The sequence below is a fragment of the Primulina eburnea genome, chromosome 10 (genome assembly GCF_022965805.1).
Source record: "Primulina eburnea isolate SZY01 chromosome 10, ASM2296580v1, whole genome shotgun sequence".
NCBI lineage: Eukaryota > Viridiplantae > Streptophyta > Magnoliopsida > Lamiales > Gesneriaceae > Primulina > Primulina eburnea.
Window position 1 is genome coordinate 14,414,012 of NC_133110.1, and position 17,097 is coordinate 14,431,108.

The 17,097-nt window shown below is 37.0% G+C and overlaps 1 protein-coding gene across 1 annotated transcript; it reads right to left on the reverse strand.

Annotated features, from left to right (window-relative positions):
* Window positions 1-12,674: 12,674 nt before the first annotated feature.
* LOC140842917 (uncharacterized) lies at window positions 12,675-14,316 on the reverse strand. Its single transcript, XM_073211122.1, has 2 exons — window positions 13,878-14,316; window positions 12,675-13,300 (listed from the first exon to the last, which is right to left on the reverse strand). Exons 1-2 carry the CDS (start codon window positions 14,314-14,316, stop codon window positions 12,675-12,677), a joined length of 1,065 nt encoding a protein of 354 aa, XP_073067223.1.
* Window positions 14,317-17,097: the final 2,781 nt, after the last annotated feature.

Here is a 17,097-nt window from a genome sequence, read left to right on the forward strand (position 1 = left end):
CAAATTTAGGGGGTTGAATGGCACAAGGAATGATTTTCTCTCCTACTCTACTAGCTGCCATGCACGATTTACTTGTTGATATCCTCTCAGATTTTTGAGAATATGGGGCGAGGGAAATGTCTAGGTAATGAATGGGAAGGTTATCAATTTAAGGAGAGTTTGAATGGCAAGACAAATCATTCTATCATTGAGCTTGTGAGATATGGAATGGAGTGTGATATTATTGATTGATTGAGGGGATTAGAGTGAGATGACCGAAATCTTGCTTCTAGAATGCAAGGTGGGATCTTGATTAAAGTCTAGTATTTTGAATCTTTTAGGGTTTAATTACTAATTAAGTCTTTTAACAAATTAAATTGGAACCACACGTTGCATGGTATGGTTTGTCTAATGAACTATTATTAAAATGTTAGGTTATAATTTCTTGAGTATATTAGGCGTAGGTTAATTTATTTCAATTGTTTATACATTTTAATTTAGGCTTTTGATTAATTATTGAACATAAAAGAATTAATTAATAACTTAAGTCTAATTAATTAAATAAAATTCTAAAACATTCTTTACCATTAAAATATACTATTCTTTATCTTAAATTAAATTTAGGAAATTTTTTTTAATATTAAATTTTTATCTCAATACTCCAACTCCGGTCCGGCCTCGCTTAATTTAACTGAAAAGATAACAACTAAACTACTACATAAAATAATTAAATTTAAAGAAAAGAATTTAAATACTCATGCAATAAAAATCATTTTAATTTAAATACTAGGAATTATGCATGGCTTAAATACGTAGTCTAATTACGAGTTCTACATGATATATTTTGCAGAAGATTCAAACTGAAAAAAAGGTTTTATTTTAGAGTTTCTGGTTTTTTGGGTCTCGGATTCTCGAGATAGCTGTCATGTAGGTTCTTTTTTCTGAAATTTAACTTTTTGGATGCAGAAAATTGAAAGACTTAATGGTATGCTGCATTCTCTTGACAATCAATCATCATCCAAACATGTTTATTATGCCGACAACAGGTGAGTGATCAAGCCCTTTTTCTGGTGATTCTTGATAGTTTTCATACCCATTTTTTAGAGTAGTCAATTTCATGTTATAACAGTTATATCACCACCAAAGTTTATTCTTTTCTCATTATTAGATATGGTCGCTTCTGATAGCTCAATTAATTTATTTCTTCAAAGTCATTTTATTCCCTTCTGCTTTAGAAAGAACGTCTAATATGTAATCAAGGCAATTAAGATAAAACTATCCGAAGGCCAATTTCAAAAGTTCAATGACCAAGTGTAAAGGCCCGAAATTCGTGCTTGAAAATTTGCGGAAAAATTAGAATTTTCTTTTTTAAATAATTAAATTGCCTCATTCATAAAATAGACCGATAAATAAAGGTTAATATTCAAAATGACAGCGGAAGAATTAATGTTTGCAAAGTATCGATTTAAAATAATTCATCAACAGATAAAAACTGAGTTCGAAAAATAATAAATGCTAAAAATGAGGTCCTCGGGTTCCACTACTGCCGACCCAAGCTAGCTCACTAGTCCCCGCCCTCGGCCCCGACCTCATCAGTACCTACAACAATCAAGTCTAGTGAGTCTAAAGACTCCACATGCATATATCGTAAATAACAAGTAAATAAATAATAAATTCGCATGCAAGTGAAAATATCCTGTAATGAGGTGTAACGTAAAATATCATTTCAATAGTAATTATAGTACGTGCATAACTGAACTGAAAATATCATAGTAAAAATGTTTGCTCCTTGGAGCCCTGTAATAAAATAACTTGTAATAGTTTTCCTCGTGAGATTATGGTCTACGCAAGTGGTCCCTGAACTGAACTGACCGGTAACTGGCGACCGGGCCGGTAACTGACGATCGGGAGAAACTGATCGGTAACTGGCGACCGGGTGAAACTAACCGGTAACTGACGACCGAGACCTGAACTGACCGGTAACTGGTGACCGGATGAAATAATAATCCTAGGATAGTAAAGTGATCACAAGCAATATCGCATAAATCTCAAAATGAATATTTTGCTCGTGATATAATTAAATAACATCATTAAATATGAACAATTTCGATCTTCTTGTATTAAAATCATGTACTTGCGATATTTAAAAATACCTATATGGCTTGATTGAAGAGTGAAAGAAGATATAAACATGCCTTGGTTTGTTTTGACAGAAAACAAACGAAATAATGACACGGCACGGCGGAGACGGAGTGCTCTTCACTTTCTCACTTTTTCTCTCTTAATTCCTATAAACCAAGCATGCACCATAATTATTATAATAGCGTAAAAATCGTAAACGTGATGCATGAACATTTAAAATATCATGATTTGTGCTCAGGACGCTGCAGGACCAAAAATCTCACACCGGTTGCAAAATGACTATTTTGCCTCTGGAAACCCGAAAATTAGCGTTTCACCCCTAGACTTCTACAATTGACCCGAATCTTACCAAACTCCTTAAAATGTCCCAAAAGTTTTTTAAAAGTGTTCTTATACGTAAACTCGAGCCCATACTATAACTTAATCGATTCGTTTTTTTTTAAACTTGGACCGGGGTCCAGGTTTTAATCCGAATCGACTCGAAACGCAACTAAATCTTTTCCAACTTTTGAACCCACGTTACAAACTTTAAAAAGATCCTAAAATTATCACCTCATCCTCATAAACCCACGGCTGGAACTCCAGCACATCATTTGACACTAATCTCTCTCCACAAGCCACGTCTACCCTTTGCTCACCTCTCCAAATTCATGCCAACCCTCCTCCACCGAACCAGCCCTCAACCAATCACCTCTCGAATAATCTAAGATCTCTCCTGAACGCAAACAACCCACGCAAACACCCCCATGCACCAACCCTTTCACTCATGATCGCCCCACACTAAAATGAGCCACCCACGGTTCATGCTCCTTCCCGTGATTGAACCATACCAGGGTGTACCAGCAGCCTTCAGACCTTTCCACAGCCACGGTTCAGACCCCATGTAACCTGGTTCAGACCTCGGATCGGTCTTCAAGCCATCGACTCCACCCCTACCTCCATATATGCACTAACCGAGCCTCCATCCCAGAAATCCCTCTACTCGACCACTCCTTAGCAGCGTTCAACCACTCAACTAAACCCCAAGCCAAACATCTCGACACACCAGAAACTCTTAACCACACAAGGATCGCAGCCCTTTGCACCGAATTCAGAAAAACGTGAGTTTCAAAGCATGGAATGCAAAGATACATGCAAAAACCAAAACCAACCATGCACATACTTGGATCGAGAGTTTCACAAAACAAATACTCACATAACAGCATGTATATATCGTGTATGATGCATAAAGAAAATGGTACAAATGTGTGCCTTGATGTTATAGACGCGAGGGGATCGAAGAACGATTGCCGGAGATATTTTTTTCTTCAAGAAATGATCTTGGCTGATGGAACCTTCAGCAGAAAATGGTGAAACCGATGAAGAATAATGATGAACAAGTGGGTGTCGGCTGGTGGGGGAAAGGTAGGGTTAGGTTTAGGTTAAATAATGGCTTAGTGTTAATTAAATAGTAATCAAATGGCTAATCGGCCCTAAATTGTTTAATTAAAAGCTTAAAAGAGTTTTAAGCCCAGCGAGCTTAAAATTTGGCCCATAAAATCCAAATACAATCTCGAAAAATATTTCGTGTTGAAATGATTTTCAAAATATTAGCCGAACCATTAAAAAGTCTCCCGATTCGATAAAATTTGCGTACCGTTAAAAATTAAAATCCTGTGGGTAAAAATACCCAAAATTTTCCATTTTCGAAAAATACACTTAAAAATGCTTTAAATTAATTTACAAAAATAAATCGTGAAATAAAATAGTTTTTCCTGAAAATTCTCCGGTCTCCGATCTTCGTTCGAACGTGAAATGCATCTAGAAATCCTAATGTATGAATTTCATGAATTAAATCTTATCATGCATGAATTATGTATAAAATGCATAAAAATAATTAAACACAAATTAATGAAATAAACATGCATTTTATTCTTTAAAAGAATTTAATAAAATACCAAATAAATTTAATAATTTGCATCATGTGGTTCACGTGGACTTTTTGGTTTTCGGGACGTTACAATGTTCCCCCCTTATATTGAATTTCGTCCCCGAAATTCGCTTATCCTTTATAATCAAAAAGTTTAGATTCTTAATTCTAGTATCTCAATAATCCACGCTTCCGCTGCACTATTTTGATAAAATAAATGTTAAACCTTCCTTATGTCTCCTCAATCCTAATTATATTGCCTACTGAATCCTTGATTGCGAATTGCAACTTTAAACGACTTATGGTGACTTAATTTTATTCTACTATGTCCTCGAATTTCTGACTTTCTCGCAATTTCTCATACTAGAAATGGATATCCCAACTTATCGCACTTTACTTTTCTTATACAACACCCATAATGTCCAGCGTCCTATTACAGTGGTATTTATACAGTTCAAATTAGGAAAACTTAGCCTCAAAATTTACTGACCGACTTCTATCCTCGGTGATACACTTAAAATTTAAACTTTATCTCAACGACATAACAAAATTAGCCTAAGATACTTGAATCGAATATTTATCTTACGGCACCAAACTTACATAACTTAATTATTTACAAGTACACCCCAAATATTAAATTATTGCAAATCTTAAATTCGAGTAGTGATTGTAGAACCCGTTAAATCAGACTACGTATAAGCTATGCATAATTTCTAGTATTTAAATAAAAAATGATTTCTTTATTATTTTAGCCATTTTTAAAGTTGTTAGTCATGATTATCTATTTTAAATCGCATAAGTATGGTTTTATCTTTTCAGTTAATTAAGTGAGGCCGGACTGGAGTTGGAATATGAAGATAAAATTTAATGTTAAGAAAACATTCCTAGAATTTAATTTAAGCCAAAGAATAATTTATTTTATTGATAAATAATGTTTTAGGATTTTATTTAATTAATTAGACTTAAGTTATTAATTAATTCTTTTATGCTTAATAATTAATTAAAAACCTAAATTAAATTGTGTGATCAATTGGGATAAAATAATCTAGGCCTATTTTAATTAATAAATTTTAACTTAATATGTTAGTAAATTTAAATTAAGAATTAGCCATGCATGCAAGAAAAATTATTATCCTAAACTAAATTATTGATTCACTAAAATACATAATTAGTGTTTAAACATTGGACATTTAAAATACATGAATTAATCAACAAATTTCCCTTGCAATTACTAGAAAGTTCGGCCTCCCCATGAATCTACTCATTTGTGATTGGCAATTCTTCATCCTAGTCAACCTTGGTTGGCCTTCATGGAATAAATCATTTCCTCACATTTAACTCATAAATTAGTGATAATTTAAACTCCATTATATACCTAAGCAAAACACCACCGAATCTATCCAACCACAAAACACGTGCAGCAAGAAGAGTGAGAAAAATAAATTGGATTTGTCAATAAACCTTATCCCTCGCACCTCTTCAGTATGAGATGCAGATGTTTGATCTAGAGACATATCCTCGAGGTAGAATTCCTCAGTTATCTACTTTGACGATTCAGTCTTCTCTTCTAGATCATATTCCCAGTGGACAGTTAGCAGACGAACAGTTGGCTAAGTGGATGCAAAGAGATGAAGCCAAGGGCAGTATCATGTACACAGTTAGAGACGGCATTGTGAGATATCGAGACAGAATGTGGGTTCCTAGCGGCGATTCGATTCGAGAGGATATTTTATCTGAGGCCCATATGTCATCGTACTCTATTCATCCGGGGAGTACGGAGATGTACAAAGATCTGCAGTTATTATATTGGTGGCCCGGAATGAAGAGGGATATCAGACGTTTTGTATCCGATTGTCTGACATGTCAACTAGTGAAAGCGGAGCATCAGAGACCAGCAGGCATTCTTAAGCCTCTTCCTATTCCCGAGTGGAAGGGGGAGAATGTTAAGATGGACTTCGTTGTCGGCTTGCCGAAGTCAGTCAGAGGGTCGAATGCTATATGGGTGATTGTTGATCGTCTTACGAAATCAACCCATTTCTTGCCTATTAAGACGAATTTCTCCATGATCCAGTATGCAGAGTTATATATCCGGGAGATCGTCAGACTTCATGGTATTCTCGTTTCTATAGTGTCTGACCGAGATCCTAGATTTACTTCATCATTTTGGAAGAGTTTGCATTCAGCTATGGGTACGAAGTTGTTTTTTAGCACGGATTTTCACCCAAAGACAGATGGTCAGTCCGAGAGAGTTATCCAGGTTTTGGAGGATCTTCTCCGTGCATGTGTTCTTGATTTTTCCGGGAGTTGGGAATCAAAGTTGCCATTGGTGGAGTTTACCTATAACAACAGTTTTCAGTCGTCTATAGGGATGGCTCCATACATAGTACTGTACGGTCGTAAGCGTAGATCTTCTATTCATTGGGATGAAGTAGGGGAGAGATCAGAGTTGGGTCCGGAGATTGTGCAGCAGGCCGCCGATTTAGTAGTCAAGATCGGTGATAGGATGAGGACTGCTCAGAACAGACAGAAGAGTTATGCGGATCAGAGGAGGAGAGATCTAGAATTTGCTGTTGGTGACCATGTTTTCCTGAAGATAGCACCGATGAAAGGCGTCATGCGGTTCGGAAAGAAAGGAAAGCTCAGTCCAAGATTCATTGGACCATTTGAGATCCTCGACAGAGTTGGGACATTAGCATATCGTGTTGCTCTTGCGCCGAATCTGGCCGGAGTACACAACATGTTCAACGTCTCTATGTTGAGAAAGTATATGGCGAATCCAACGCATGTCTTGAATTTTGAGCCGTTGCAGCTCACTCCGAACTTGTCTTATGAGGAAAGACCAGTGCAAATTTTAGACAGGCAGGAGAAAAATCTTCGGAACAAAATGGTCAAGCTAGTGAAAGCCAAATGGCTCAATCATTCGGTGGAAGAAGCTACGTGGGAACCTGAGCCAGAAATGAGGAGTCGTTATCCCGAGTTAATCGGTAAGTTTTAATTTCGGGGACGAAATTCTTTTAAGGAGGGTAGAGTTGTAGAACCCGAAAATCAGATTACGTATAAGCCATGCATAATTTATATTATTTAAATTAAAAATGGATTTTTATGAAAATATGAAGTGTTTAATTTATTTTAAAAAGTAGATGTTTAGTTTCACCTTTTCAAGATAAATACGCGAGGCCGGACCGGAGTTTGGAGATTCGAGATAAGATTAATAATAAGACAAATATTCCTAAATTTAATTTAAGTCAAGAAATAATTTAATTTGAAGAAAAATAATGTTTTAAGATTTATTAAATTAATGGGAGTCAAATTAGTAAATAAATTCTATTAGGATCAATATTTAATTAAAGTTTAAGTAAAATGTGTAAACAATTGGGGATGAACTAATATAGGGTAAATATATTCAAGAAATTAAACATAGCATTTAAACATTTAATTTGAGGTCATGTATGCCATGCAAAAGTTCTAAGCAAGATGCTAAACTAAATTATTTTGTTAATGCATTAAAATAAATATAATGAAGGTTTAAAATCTTAAACAATTAAAATGCAAGGTTTAAATAAAAATATACAATGCAAATTAATAATAATGACCAATATTTAAAATATTTCAAAGGTTGATAACTCTCCATTCAAACTATCTCTAATTACACTTCATGGTGTATTCATGTCCTATTCTAATTCTCTAATTAATAGGAAATTTAAATGCAATAAAGGACCTCATTTCTCCCCAACTAATTACCTAGCAAATGAATGAGACCATGCAGCAAAGAAATGAGAAAAACCAACGGAAATAAGGAGTGAAGGAGAAGCAATTCAAACCCATTCATCATAATTCTCTTTGAAGCTCTTCAACCCCTTTATGCTAGCAAATAAACGTGAATAACAACAAGAATAAGAACAAGTAATCGGCAGCAAGGGGAATCAAAAGCATTTCAAAATCCATTCCACCTATTCACTTGTAACTCCCAAACTAAATGCATATTATTGCACCTTTAACATCTCATTTATCATTCACCTTCATCATCTACACTTCCTATACCCCCTTACCTTCAAAATACATCAGCAAAACAGCAGCTAGGAATCGTGCACAGCAGCAGTAACACAAGGAAGAAAACTCAACTCCGTTCCGCCGCTCGTATTAGTCGTTTTGATTTGTTTTCTTCAAAACAAATTTCAGGCATGTATATATTATTTATTTGCTCTTCAATCAAGCCATATTAGATATTTGAAACCATTATATATTCATCATATAAGCAGGAATTCGAAATTTGACAGCAAACATTCTGAAAATTTAACACAGCCTTCTCGGCCCTTGGTGTTCTGCCTTACGGGTGAGTTGTTTTGATGAATCTAAGTGGTTTCTTCGGTCCATGCACACAGGGCTGCTTCTAGGCGTAATTTAGAGTGTCTTAGGAAGTTATTGGGTCATTGGTTTCCATCCATACACACACAAATGCAGAAATGACAGCAACTTTTTATTTGAGTGCAGAATGAGACACGGTTTCTGCCATTGAGTTGTTTAAGTGGAGTGTTCGAACCTTGGCTGTCCTAGGGACGGTAGCCATGGTTAGAACCCTCCCTTAACATGTCTAGGGTGTGACCAAATTGTTATTTACAAGCTTGGATCAAGGAGCCATAATATTTTTACATCAACAATGCAAGAGTCATTCGGTTTTTCCCTTTTCAGATTCTTTGTGAGTGTGATTTCGGTTTTTGTGTGTTGGATGAATTGTGGTTGTATCCTAGCCTGTGGCCATGGTTCTTACAATTCTCCATCATGTCTAAATCGAGTCATGGTTTCTCAAATGGCCATTGGAACGATACAAGACAACAAAACAATGAAATACATCACACTATACATAAATTGGCTCTCTCGATTTTGAGCTGTGATTGTCCTAGGTGTTAACTTGGTTTGTGCCTGGCTTTTACCCCTTAGCCATGGTCCAAGACATGCCTTAGGATGTTGGTAAGATTCCTTCGCAGTGGTTCAAGCCCATAGTGATTTATTTCAGGATTTTCACCACAAACAAGTAAACTGCTACTGCTGCACTTTTCCAGCAGCTTTGAGCTTAGGTTTTGGTGCTTGTTTGAGTTCTTGGTTGGCTTTTAGCACATGGCCTTGGACTGGACAGTACCTTAATGAGTTAGGAAGGTCATTGTTTTGGACGTTCGTGATTTGGTCCAGTTTAGAGGTCATACGAGAATTTACAGTGAAAGGTGCCAAAATGACTCTCGAAAGAGTGTTTTATATTTTTGGATTCCTTTCACCTATTTTCGTGTTTTGCAGTTCTTATGCATATTTTTCAGTATTTTTGGGGTAGTTTTAATCATGGTTAAACGTCGGTTTAATGTTGGTTCGGGTTGATACAATACCATGATTGAAAATCAAGTGGTTGGTTCTAATCGTCTCGTTTTTTGTTCTATTGTCAAGTTTAATTCAAGATAATATTATTTGCATGTGTCACATATTAGAATTAAGTTGCAGCAAGATTGGGAGCGATCCAATTCATCTGGTAAAAATAAGTTTATAATTATATTAGGTGCATAAAAATATAAAATGTTTATTTTTTAGATATATGTTATATGTCTTGTGGCCACCTTATGCTTATGGGTTTGGAAGTCGGTAGGCGCAACCGAGGACCTCTCCACCCGGTGACTTACGACCGGTTTACGATTTTGTATGGGTACGGATATCTAGTCAAAGGGCTGTGGTGATCTCTACCGCCCAGTATACTATGGTTTAGTCTGATCAGGCGCTTACGTTATGTTATGGGCCACTAGCTTAGAAACATTATCTCTACCAGAAAACTATGATATGATATGACAGAGCTCTATTGAGCAAAGATTTTACGTATGATTTTTAGATATGCACGTAGTTATAATTATTCATGATACGTTTATCACCGCACGATTTATGATATGATATTTTTAAGTTGCATGCGATTTTACGATATATTTATTTGTTATTCACGATATATACATGTTGAGTCTTTAGACTCAATAAACTTGATTGGTGTAGATATTGATGAGGCCGAGACCACGGGCGGAGACCAGTGAGCGATCTTGGGACAGCAGTAGTAAACCCGAGGACCTCATGTTTTAGTTTATTCACCTGTTATCTTTCAAACTCGATTTTAATATGTTGAATTATTTTTAAATTGTTGTTTGAAATATTACGTTGACTTCCGCTGTTATTTTTAAAGTTTAAATTATTTACATGTTTATTTTATAAATGAGGCAAGTTATTTATTTATTTAGAAAATTTTTAATAATTCCGCAAAATTATGAATACGAAATACGGGCCTTTACAGTGTTTCTATACACGATTAAACTAAACTCCTCAACCACAAATTCTAGCCTAACTTCCTCGTTGTAGAAGAGAAACAAAAGTAATATGAAGGCCTAAAGCCAAGGAGAGACTGAAAAGAAATTTGGAAATCAACCAAAGCAAAACTCATCAAAAAGAAAAGGATTTGTGCACGGCGGACAGATAACCAACCATTTGATTCGATAAAGTTATGTTCTACAAGAAACAGAAAAGTCATTTGGAATAAAACTAAATACCCAAAATCAAAGTAGAAAGATACAGCATAGAAAATGGATTAAATTTTAGGAAAATGCAGCAACGATTGCCAACAAGCAAGACCCTTTGGGGAATATGATAGATAGTAGTTCATGATACAAGAAACTTCATTTGGGTTTAAATGCTCTAGCATTTGTGCATCAATTCGATTTCTTGAACCAAAGTTCGTCAAGTGGCAAGGATAAATGATGGAGAAAAGTATCATCCCCTAATTCTCATAAAATTTATACAAAGATACAGCACTCACAATGACGGGATAGTATTGATCTCTGGGAAGAAATAGAAGCCCAGTAGAAAGTCCAGACAAGACAAAAAGGACACACGGCCTTAAATATTTATCATGCACACATAAATGGAATTATAACTAACTCACATGGCATGCGATTGATATTCCCAATTGGTATATATTTGTGACCAACAAATCCAAAAAGTTTTTGAAGAGAAAACTGGAACAATAGCAGGGAATACCAAAGAAGTAGAAATTGAAAACTAAATTCAATAAGAAAAATAAGATATTATGAAAAGGCGCCAAATATCACCATATTCAATCAACAAGTGAGGTATTGATAACTTAAATGGGGTAAAGTATGGGTGGTGAAGAGACAAAATGTCACGCCCCGAAACTCGGGATTGACACCAGCGTCGTTTAACAATCACACAATTGAAAACAACAAGCCTTTGTAGCACAGTTTAAATCGAAACCAGTTTATATATCATAATCTCAAATGAAATAAGATTGTCTTTTCAACCCAAAATCACTAAACGACAGAGTTTACAATGCGGAAACGTAAGACTGAAATAAAATAACTTAAACTAAATTCCTTTAGCGTTCACCATCCCCAGAACTGTTCGGACTCCTCATCCTCGGGTTCTTCTTCGGGCTTATCTGGGAAGGGTTGTAAGGGGGGTGAGTATTTGGGAATACTCAGCAAGTGTGGGAATATCGAGCACAATAAAAACAACATGCATAAGTTTCGAACATAAAACATGAATTGCATCAACTTTTTCGTACCACATGCATAAACACTTACCAAGCACTGCGATTTATCTACCTTCTATGGTTTACTAACGTCAGTCCCTAATTTTTACTCCTCTAAGGGGGCGAGGCCGTATAGCGGTTATATCCCCCATCGCGTAAGGGTACGTCATGGTTGGGATTCCCACCCATATACGGTTGACTTCTCACAGTGCTTTTAAAAACCGTATGACAATACAAGAATGGGGTAGAAGAAAGATTGTACTCGACTATTTATTTTTCTTATAAAAACCAAAAACATATTGCATAAATTCGAGATTTTCAGGTTTTAAAAAAATAGCCCATTTACAGTATTTATTTATGCTAGAAACGTAGGTGTTTGGCTTCGAGAATTGGATCGCTTCTTGCTCTTGCTCGGACAGCGCCTCGGCTTCGACTTTTGGTCTAACTTCGGGACGAATTTTGGGCAATATTTTGGCTAGGGAGAGTTGCTGAATTTCGAGAATTTCAGCTCTGAATTTTCGAGAATTTGGGTGAGTTCAGGAGTGGGAGTGAAGGCATATTTATAGGTGAAGGGAGGGGAGCTAAATTAGGTACTCAAATCATACCAAAATCTTGCCAAATCTCATAGGTTGACTCCAATATTCCTTGCTCTTTTTCGAAAATTCAGCTACTAAAGTTGTGAGATTCATTCTTGATCTCAATACCCTCCACAATTTCGAAAATATGGTGGCTATGGTAAGGATTCTTTTCTTTGTGCACAAGTTTGATGGTTATTTCTAATTTTCCTTGTATGCTTCCTTGTATCCATGTCTCACAACATCTAGGAATATATTTTAGGAGGATTTTCAAAAATCCTATGCAATATTATGTCTAGATTCTTGAGTCTTGCACAATCCTTCCATGATCTAGTATTATTCCCCACAATTTCGAAAATTACATGCACAAACCTAGATTTTATTGTCTTGATAATAAAGATTCCCAATAAACTAAATTTTCAATATTCATATCTTATTCTAGTACAAAGATCCAAGGTCCTAATTTCCTTGCAAATAATTAATTATATGGGGAAAAACCCGATTTTTACATCCCGCCCTCCTTATGAGAAGTTTCGTCCTCGAAACTTGAGTTGGCTTGGTCTCCAAATAGGTAGGGATAATCCTTTCGCATCTTCTCTTCCATTTCCCAAGTTGCTTCTCGCTCAGTATGGTTATACCACTGCACTTTGACGTAGGGAATGATACGTCGTCTAAGGACTTGCTCCTTGGTGTCCACGATTCTGATAGGGACTTCTTCGTATTTCAGTTCTTCTCCCAAGTTCCCTTCGATCAAGAGTGGTTCTAATTCTAAAACATGACTTGGGTCTGGAATGTACTTCCTCAGTTGAGACACGTGAAATACGTTGTGGATTCTTGACACGCTTGGTGGCAGTTCCAGTCTGCATGCTAGCGTGCCCACTATTTCCAAGATTTCGAAGGGTCCAACATAACGAGGGTTCAGCTTCCCTACTTTACTGAATCTGACAACTCCTCTCATAGGCGAGACTTTCAAATAAGCCTTCTCGCCCACATTGAACTCTACAGGCCTTCGTTTAAGATCTGCCCAGCTCTTCTGTCGGTCTTGAGCTGCCTTGAGCTTTTCTCGGACAATCTTAACCTTGTCTACTGTCACCTGTACTAGCTCGGGTCGCACCACGGCTTTCTCTCCCACTTCATCCCAGTAAAGTGGTGACCGACATTTCCTTCCATAAAGGGCTTCGTATGGAGCCATTCCAATGCTGCTGTGATAGCTGTTGTTGTATGCAAACTCAATTAAGGGTAGATGAGTGCTCCAGCTGCTACTGAATTCAAGAGCGCACGCTCGCAGCATATATTCTAAGGTCTGTATGGTTCTTTCCGTTTGCCCATCGGTTTGAGGATGATAGGCCGTACTTAGGGTCACTTTCGTTCCCATGGCCTCTTGAAAGCTCTTCTAAAAACACGAGACGAACCTCGGATCTCTATCGGATAGAATTCTCACTGGCACTCCCTGTAGCCTCACAATGTTGTCCATGTACAGAGAAGCCAACTTGTCGAGATTGTAATTCATGCGGACGGGTAGGAAGTGTGCAGTCTTTGTGAGTCTATCCACGATCACCCATATACCGTCGTGGCTTTGCCTAGACTTTGGCAATCCTACCACAAAGTCCATGGAAATATGTTCCCATTTCCACTCGGGAATTTCCAGAGGTTGCAGTAATCCTCCAGGTCAGCTGGTGTTCTGCTTTGACCTACTGGCATACCTGACATCTGGAGACGAATTCAGCTATATCTCTTTTCATTCCATTCCACCAGAAACTATTCTTGAGATCCCTGTACACTTTTGTACTGCCTGGATGGACTGACAATTTTGACTTGTGCGCCTCTGCCATTATCTCTTGGCGAAGGTTGTCACTGTCGGGCACCCACAGTCGTCCCTTCATCCACAAGACTCCCTTGTCATCAATCTGATGATCCTGAGACTTCCCTTCTCTGACTTGCTCCTTAAGTTTAGTCAGTTCCGGGTCTCGATCTTGGTTTAACTTGACGGTCTCCTGCACACATGGCTGGGCCGAGAGGGAAGCTAGAGTTACCTTGCCTGGGCCCTTCCGACTTAGCTCATCAGCCACTTTGTTTGCTTTACCCGGATGGTAGCTTATGGTCAAGTCATAGTCCTTCAGAAGTTCGATCCATCGCCTTTGCCTCATGTTAAGTTCCTTCTAGGTGAACAAGTACTTGAGGCTCTGATGGTCTGTGAAGATTTCACATTTAGCACCATAGAGGTAGTGCCTCCAAATCTTTAAGGCGAAGACAACCGCTGCTAGTTCCAGGTCATGAGTAGGGTAGTTCTGCTCGTGCGGTTTCAACTGCCTTGATGCGTAGGCGATCACTCTTCCTTCCTGCATGAGTACGCATCCTAAACCATCCTTAGAGGCGTCACTGTAGATAGTGAAATCTTTATCTTCTGCGGGTAGGATCAATACGGGTGTGGATGCGAGTTTCTCTTTCAATGTCTGAAAACTCTTCTCACAATCCTCATTCCAGATGAACTTAGAATTTTTCTGTGTGAGTTTCGTCAGTGGTATGGCTATCGAGGAAAATCCTTCGACAAACTTCCGATAGTAACCTGCCAATCCTAGAAAGCTTCTGATATCGGTGGCGTTCCTAGGTTCTGGCCACTCTGTAATCGCCTCTTCTTTCCTTGGATCGACTGATACTCCTGTTCTCGAGATCACGTGTCCTAGAAATGACACACTCCTTAGCCAGAATTCACACTTGCTAAACTTAGCATAGAGCTTATTCTCTCTTAAGAATTGCAGAGCAAGGTGAAGGTGATCTTCGTGGCTCGTCTCGTTAGGGGAATATACAAAAATATTGTCGATGAACACTACTATGAACTGATCAAGAAAGGGCTTGAATACTCTGTTCATAAGGTCCATGAATGTTGCCGGTGCGTTGGTCAGACCAAAGGGCATCACTGTGAATTCATAGTGCCCGTATCTGGTTCGAAAGGCTGTCTTGGGAATGTCTACAGCCCTGACCTTCAATTGGTGATATCATGTCCTGAGATCCAGTTTAGAAAAGACGGCGGCTCCTTTAAGCTGATCGAACAGATCGTCTATCCGAGGTAGAGGGTATATGTTCTTGATTGTGATCTTGTTCAATTCTCTGTAGTCGATGCACAATCTCATACTCCCGTCTTTTTTTCTTCACGAAGAGTACTGGAGCTCCCCATGGGGACACACTCGGTCGAATTTGCCTCTTATCTAGCAATTCTTGGAGCTGTTCCTTTAGCTCATTGAGTTCGGCTGGTGCCATTCTGTAAGGTGCTTTAGAGATTGGTGCCGCACCGGGAACCAGGCTGATCTCGAACTCCACTTCGCGGTTCGGGACCGTCCCTGAGAGTTCTTCTGGAAAAACATCTGGGAAATCTCTCACTACCGGGATGTCCTCCAGTTTCAGCTCGACTTCTTCTTTTACCTCACTGACCATTGCTAGGTAGATGTCTTCTCCGGATTTCATGGCTTTCCAAGCTTGAGATGCGGACAATAATGATTTCCGTCCCTTGGATTTACCGTGAAACACGACTTCTTCCTGATTTGGGGTTCGGAGTTTAACTTCCTTTGTAAAGGCCCGAAAATTCGTGTTTGAAAATTTGCGGAAAAATTTGAGGATTTTCTCTTTAAATAAATAAAAGGCCTCATTCATTTATTAATTTGATAAATAAAGTTTATTGTTCAAAATGCCAGCGGAAGTATTTAATGTTTGCAAAATAACCGTAAAAAAATAATCCAACGACAGATAAAAATATTTGATCATAAAATAATAACTACTGAAAAATTAGGTCATCGGGTTCCACTACTGCCGACTCGAGCTGGCTCACTGGTCCCCGCCCTCGGTCCTGACATCATCAGTACTACAACAATCAAGTCTAGTGAGTTTAAAGACTCGGCATGCATAAATCGTAAATAACGAGTGATAAAAATAAAAAAATTGTATATTAATTAAATGTTTTATAATATAAATATATAGTTTTTGTTTTATTAAATGTTTAAATATATATGTTTTATAATAAATTGTATAAAATATAAGTTGTTGTGTAATTATAAGTTTTTACTATTTTTTACAGGTTCGATAAAACAAGAATAACCTTGGCGTTGCAAATGGGATTAAGATGATTCTTAGACCTGTAGAAAGTTGATAATAATATCTACAATATTGTTGGCAAGCATGAGATAAAAATCCTCTCACAAGTGGGATCAAATTAAGCAACAATTAAAGTTACCAAAGGAGTGGCAGTTTTACCATGCTCTAGTATTTTGACCATATCTCTCAAATTACTTGGTCAAATGGGTTGAAAAAAATACCACAACTAGACAACTCAATTATCCACATGTTTCATTTTATGTGAAGAAGCAAATTCGGAAAAGAAGATTTTCAAAAGTGATGTGTAATATAATATTAATTTCTTGGAACACCAATGAAGACTTATGTGTAAAAAATAATATTTTATTTGTGGTTGTCTCCCCAAATTTGGCTATAAATAGGGGTGCATTATAATGTATTGAGATATCCCTCATTCTATGAACAAACCTTTGAGTTCATAATATTTCTCTCTATATTTTTCTTTTATTTCTTTATTTAAATATAATTAGCATGTTAATTTCATATTAAAAGTTTTACACTTTGAATAATGAATAGCTAACTTCCTAAAGTTGAGATGATAAGGTGATGCTCTTGGCATGATAATAAGGTTATTAAAAGGTAAGAATCTATGTTTTATATTATTTAATCATTATTTATTGTTTATGTTATATTTATTTCTTTAAGCATTTTTATACCCTACTTATAAGTGGGAGTTTTGACTTATTGTTGCTATATGTTATACTAAATTCTTGGAACCATTTAAATGTTAGTTTGGTATTACCAACCATTTAAAGTGGATGCCTTGAGTTATTATATATAAATATATTATAATATTAAATTCT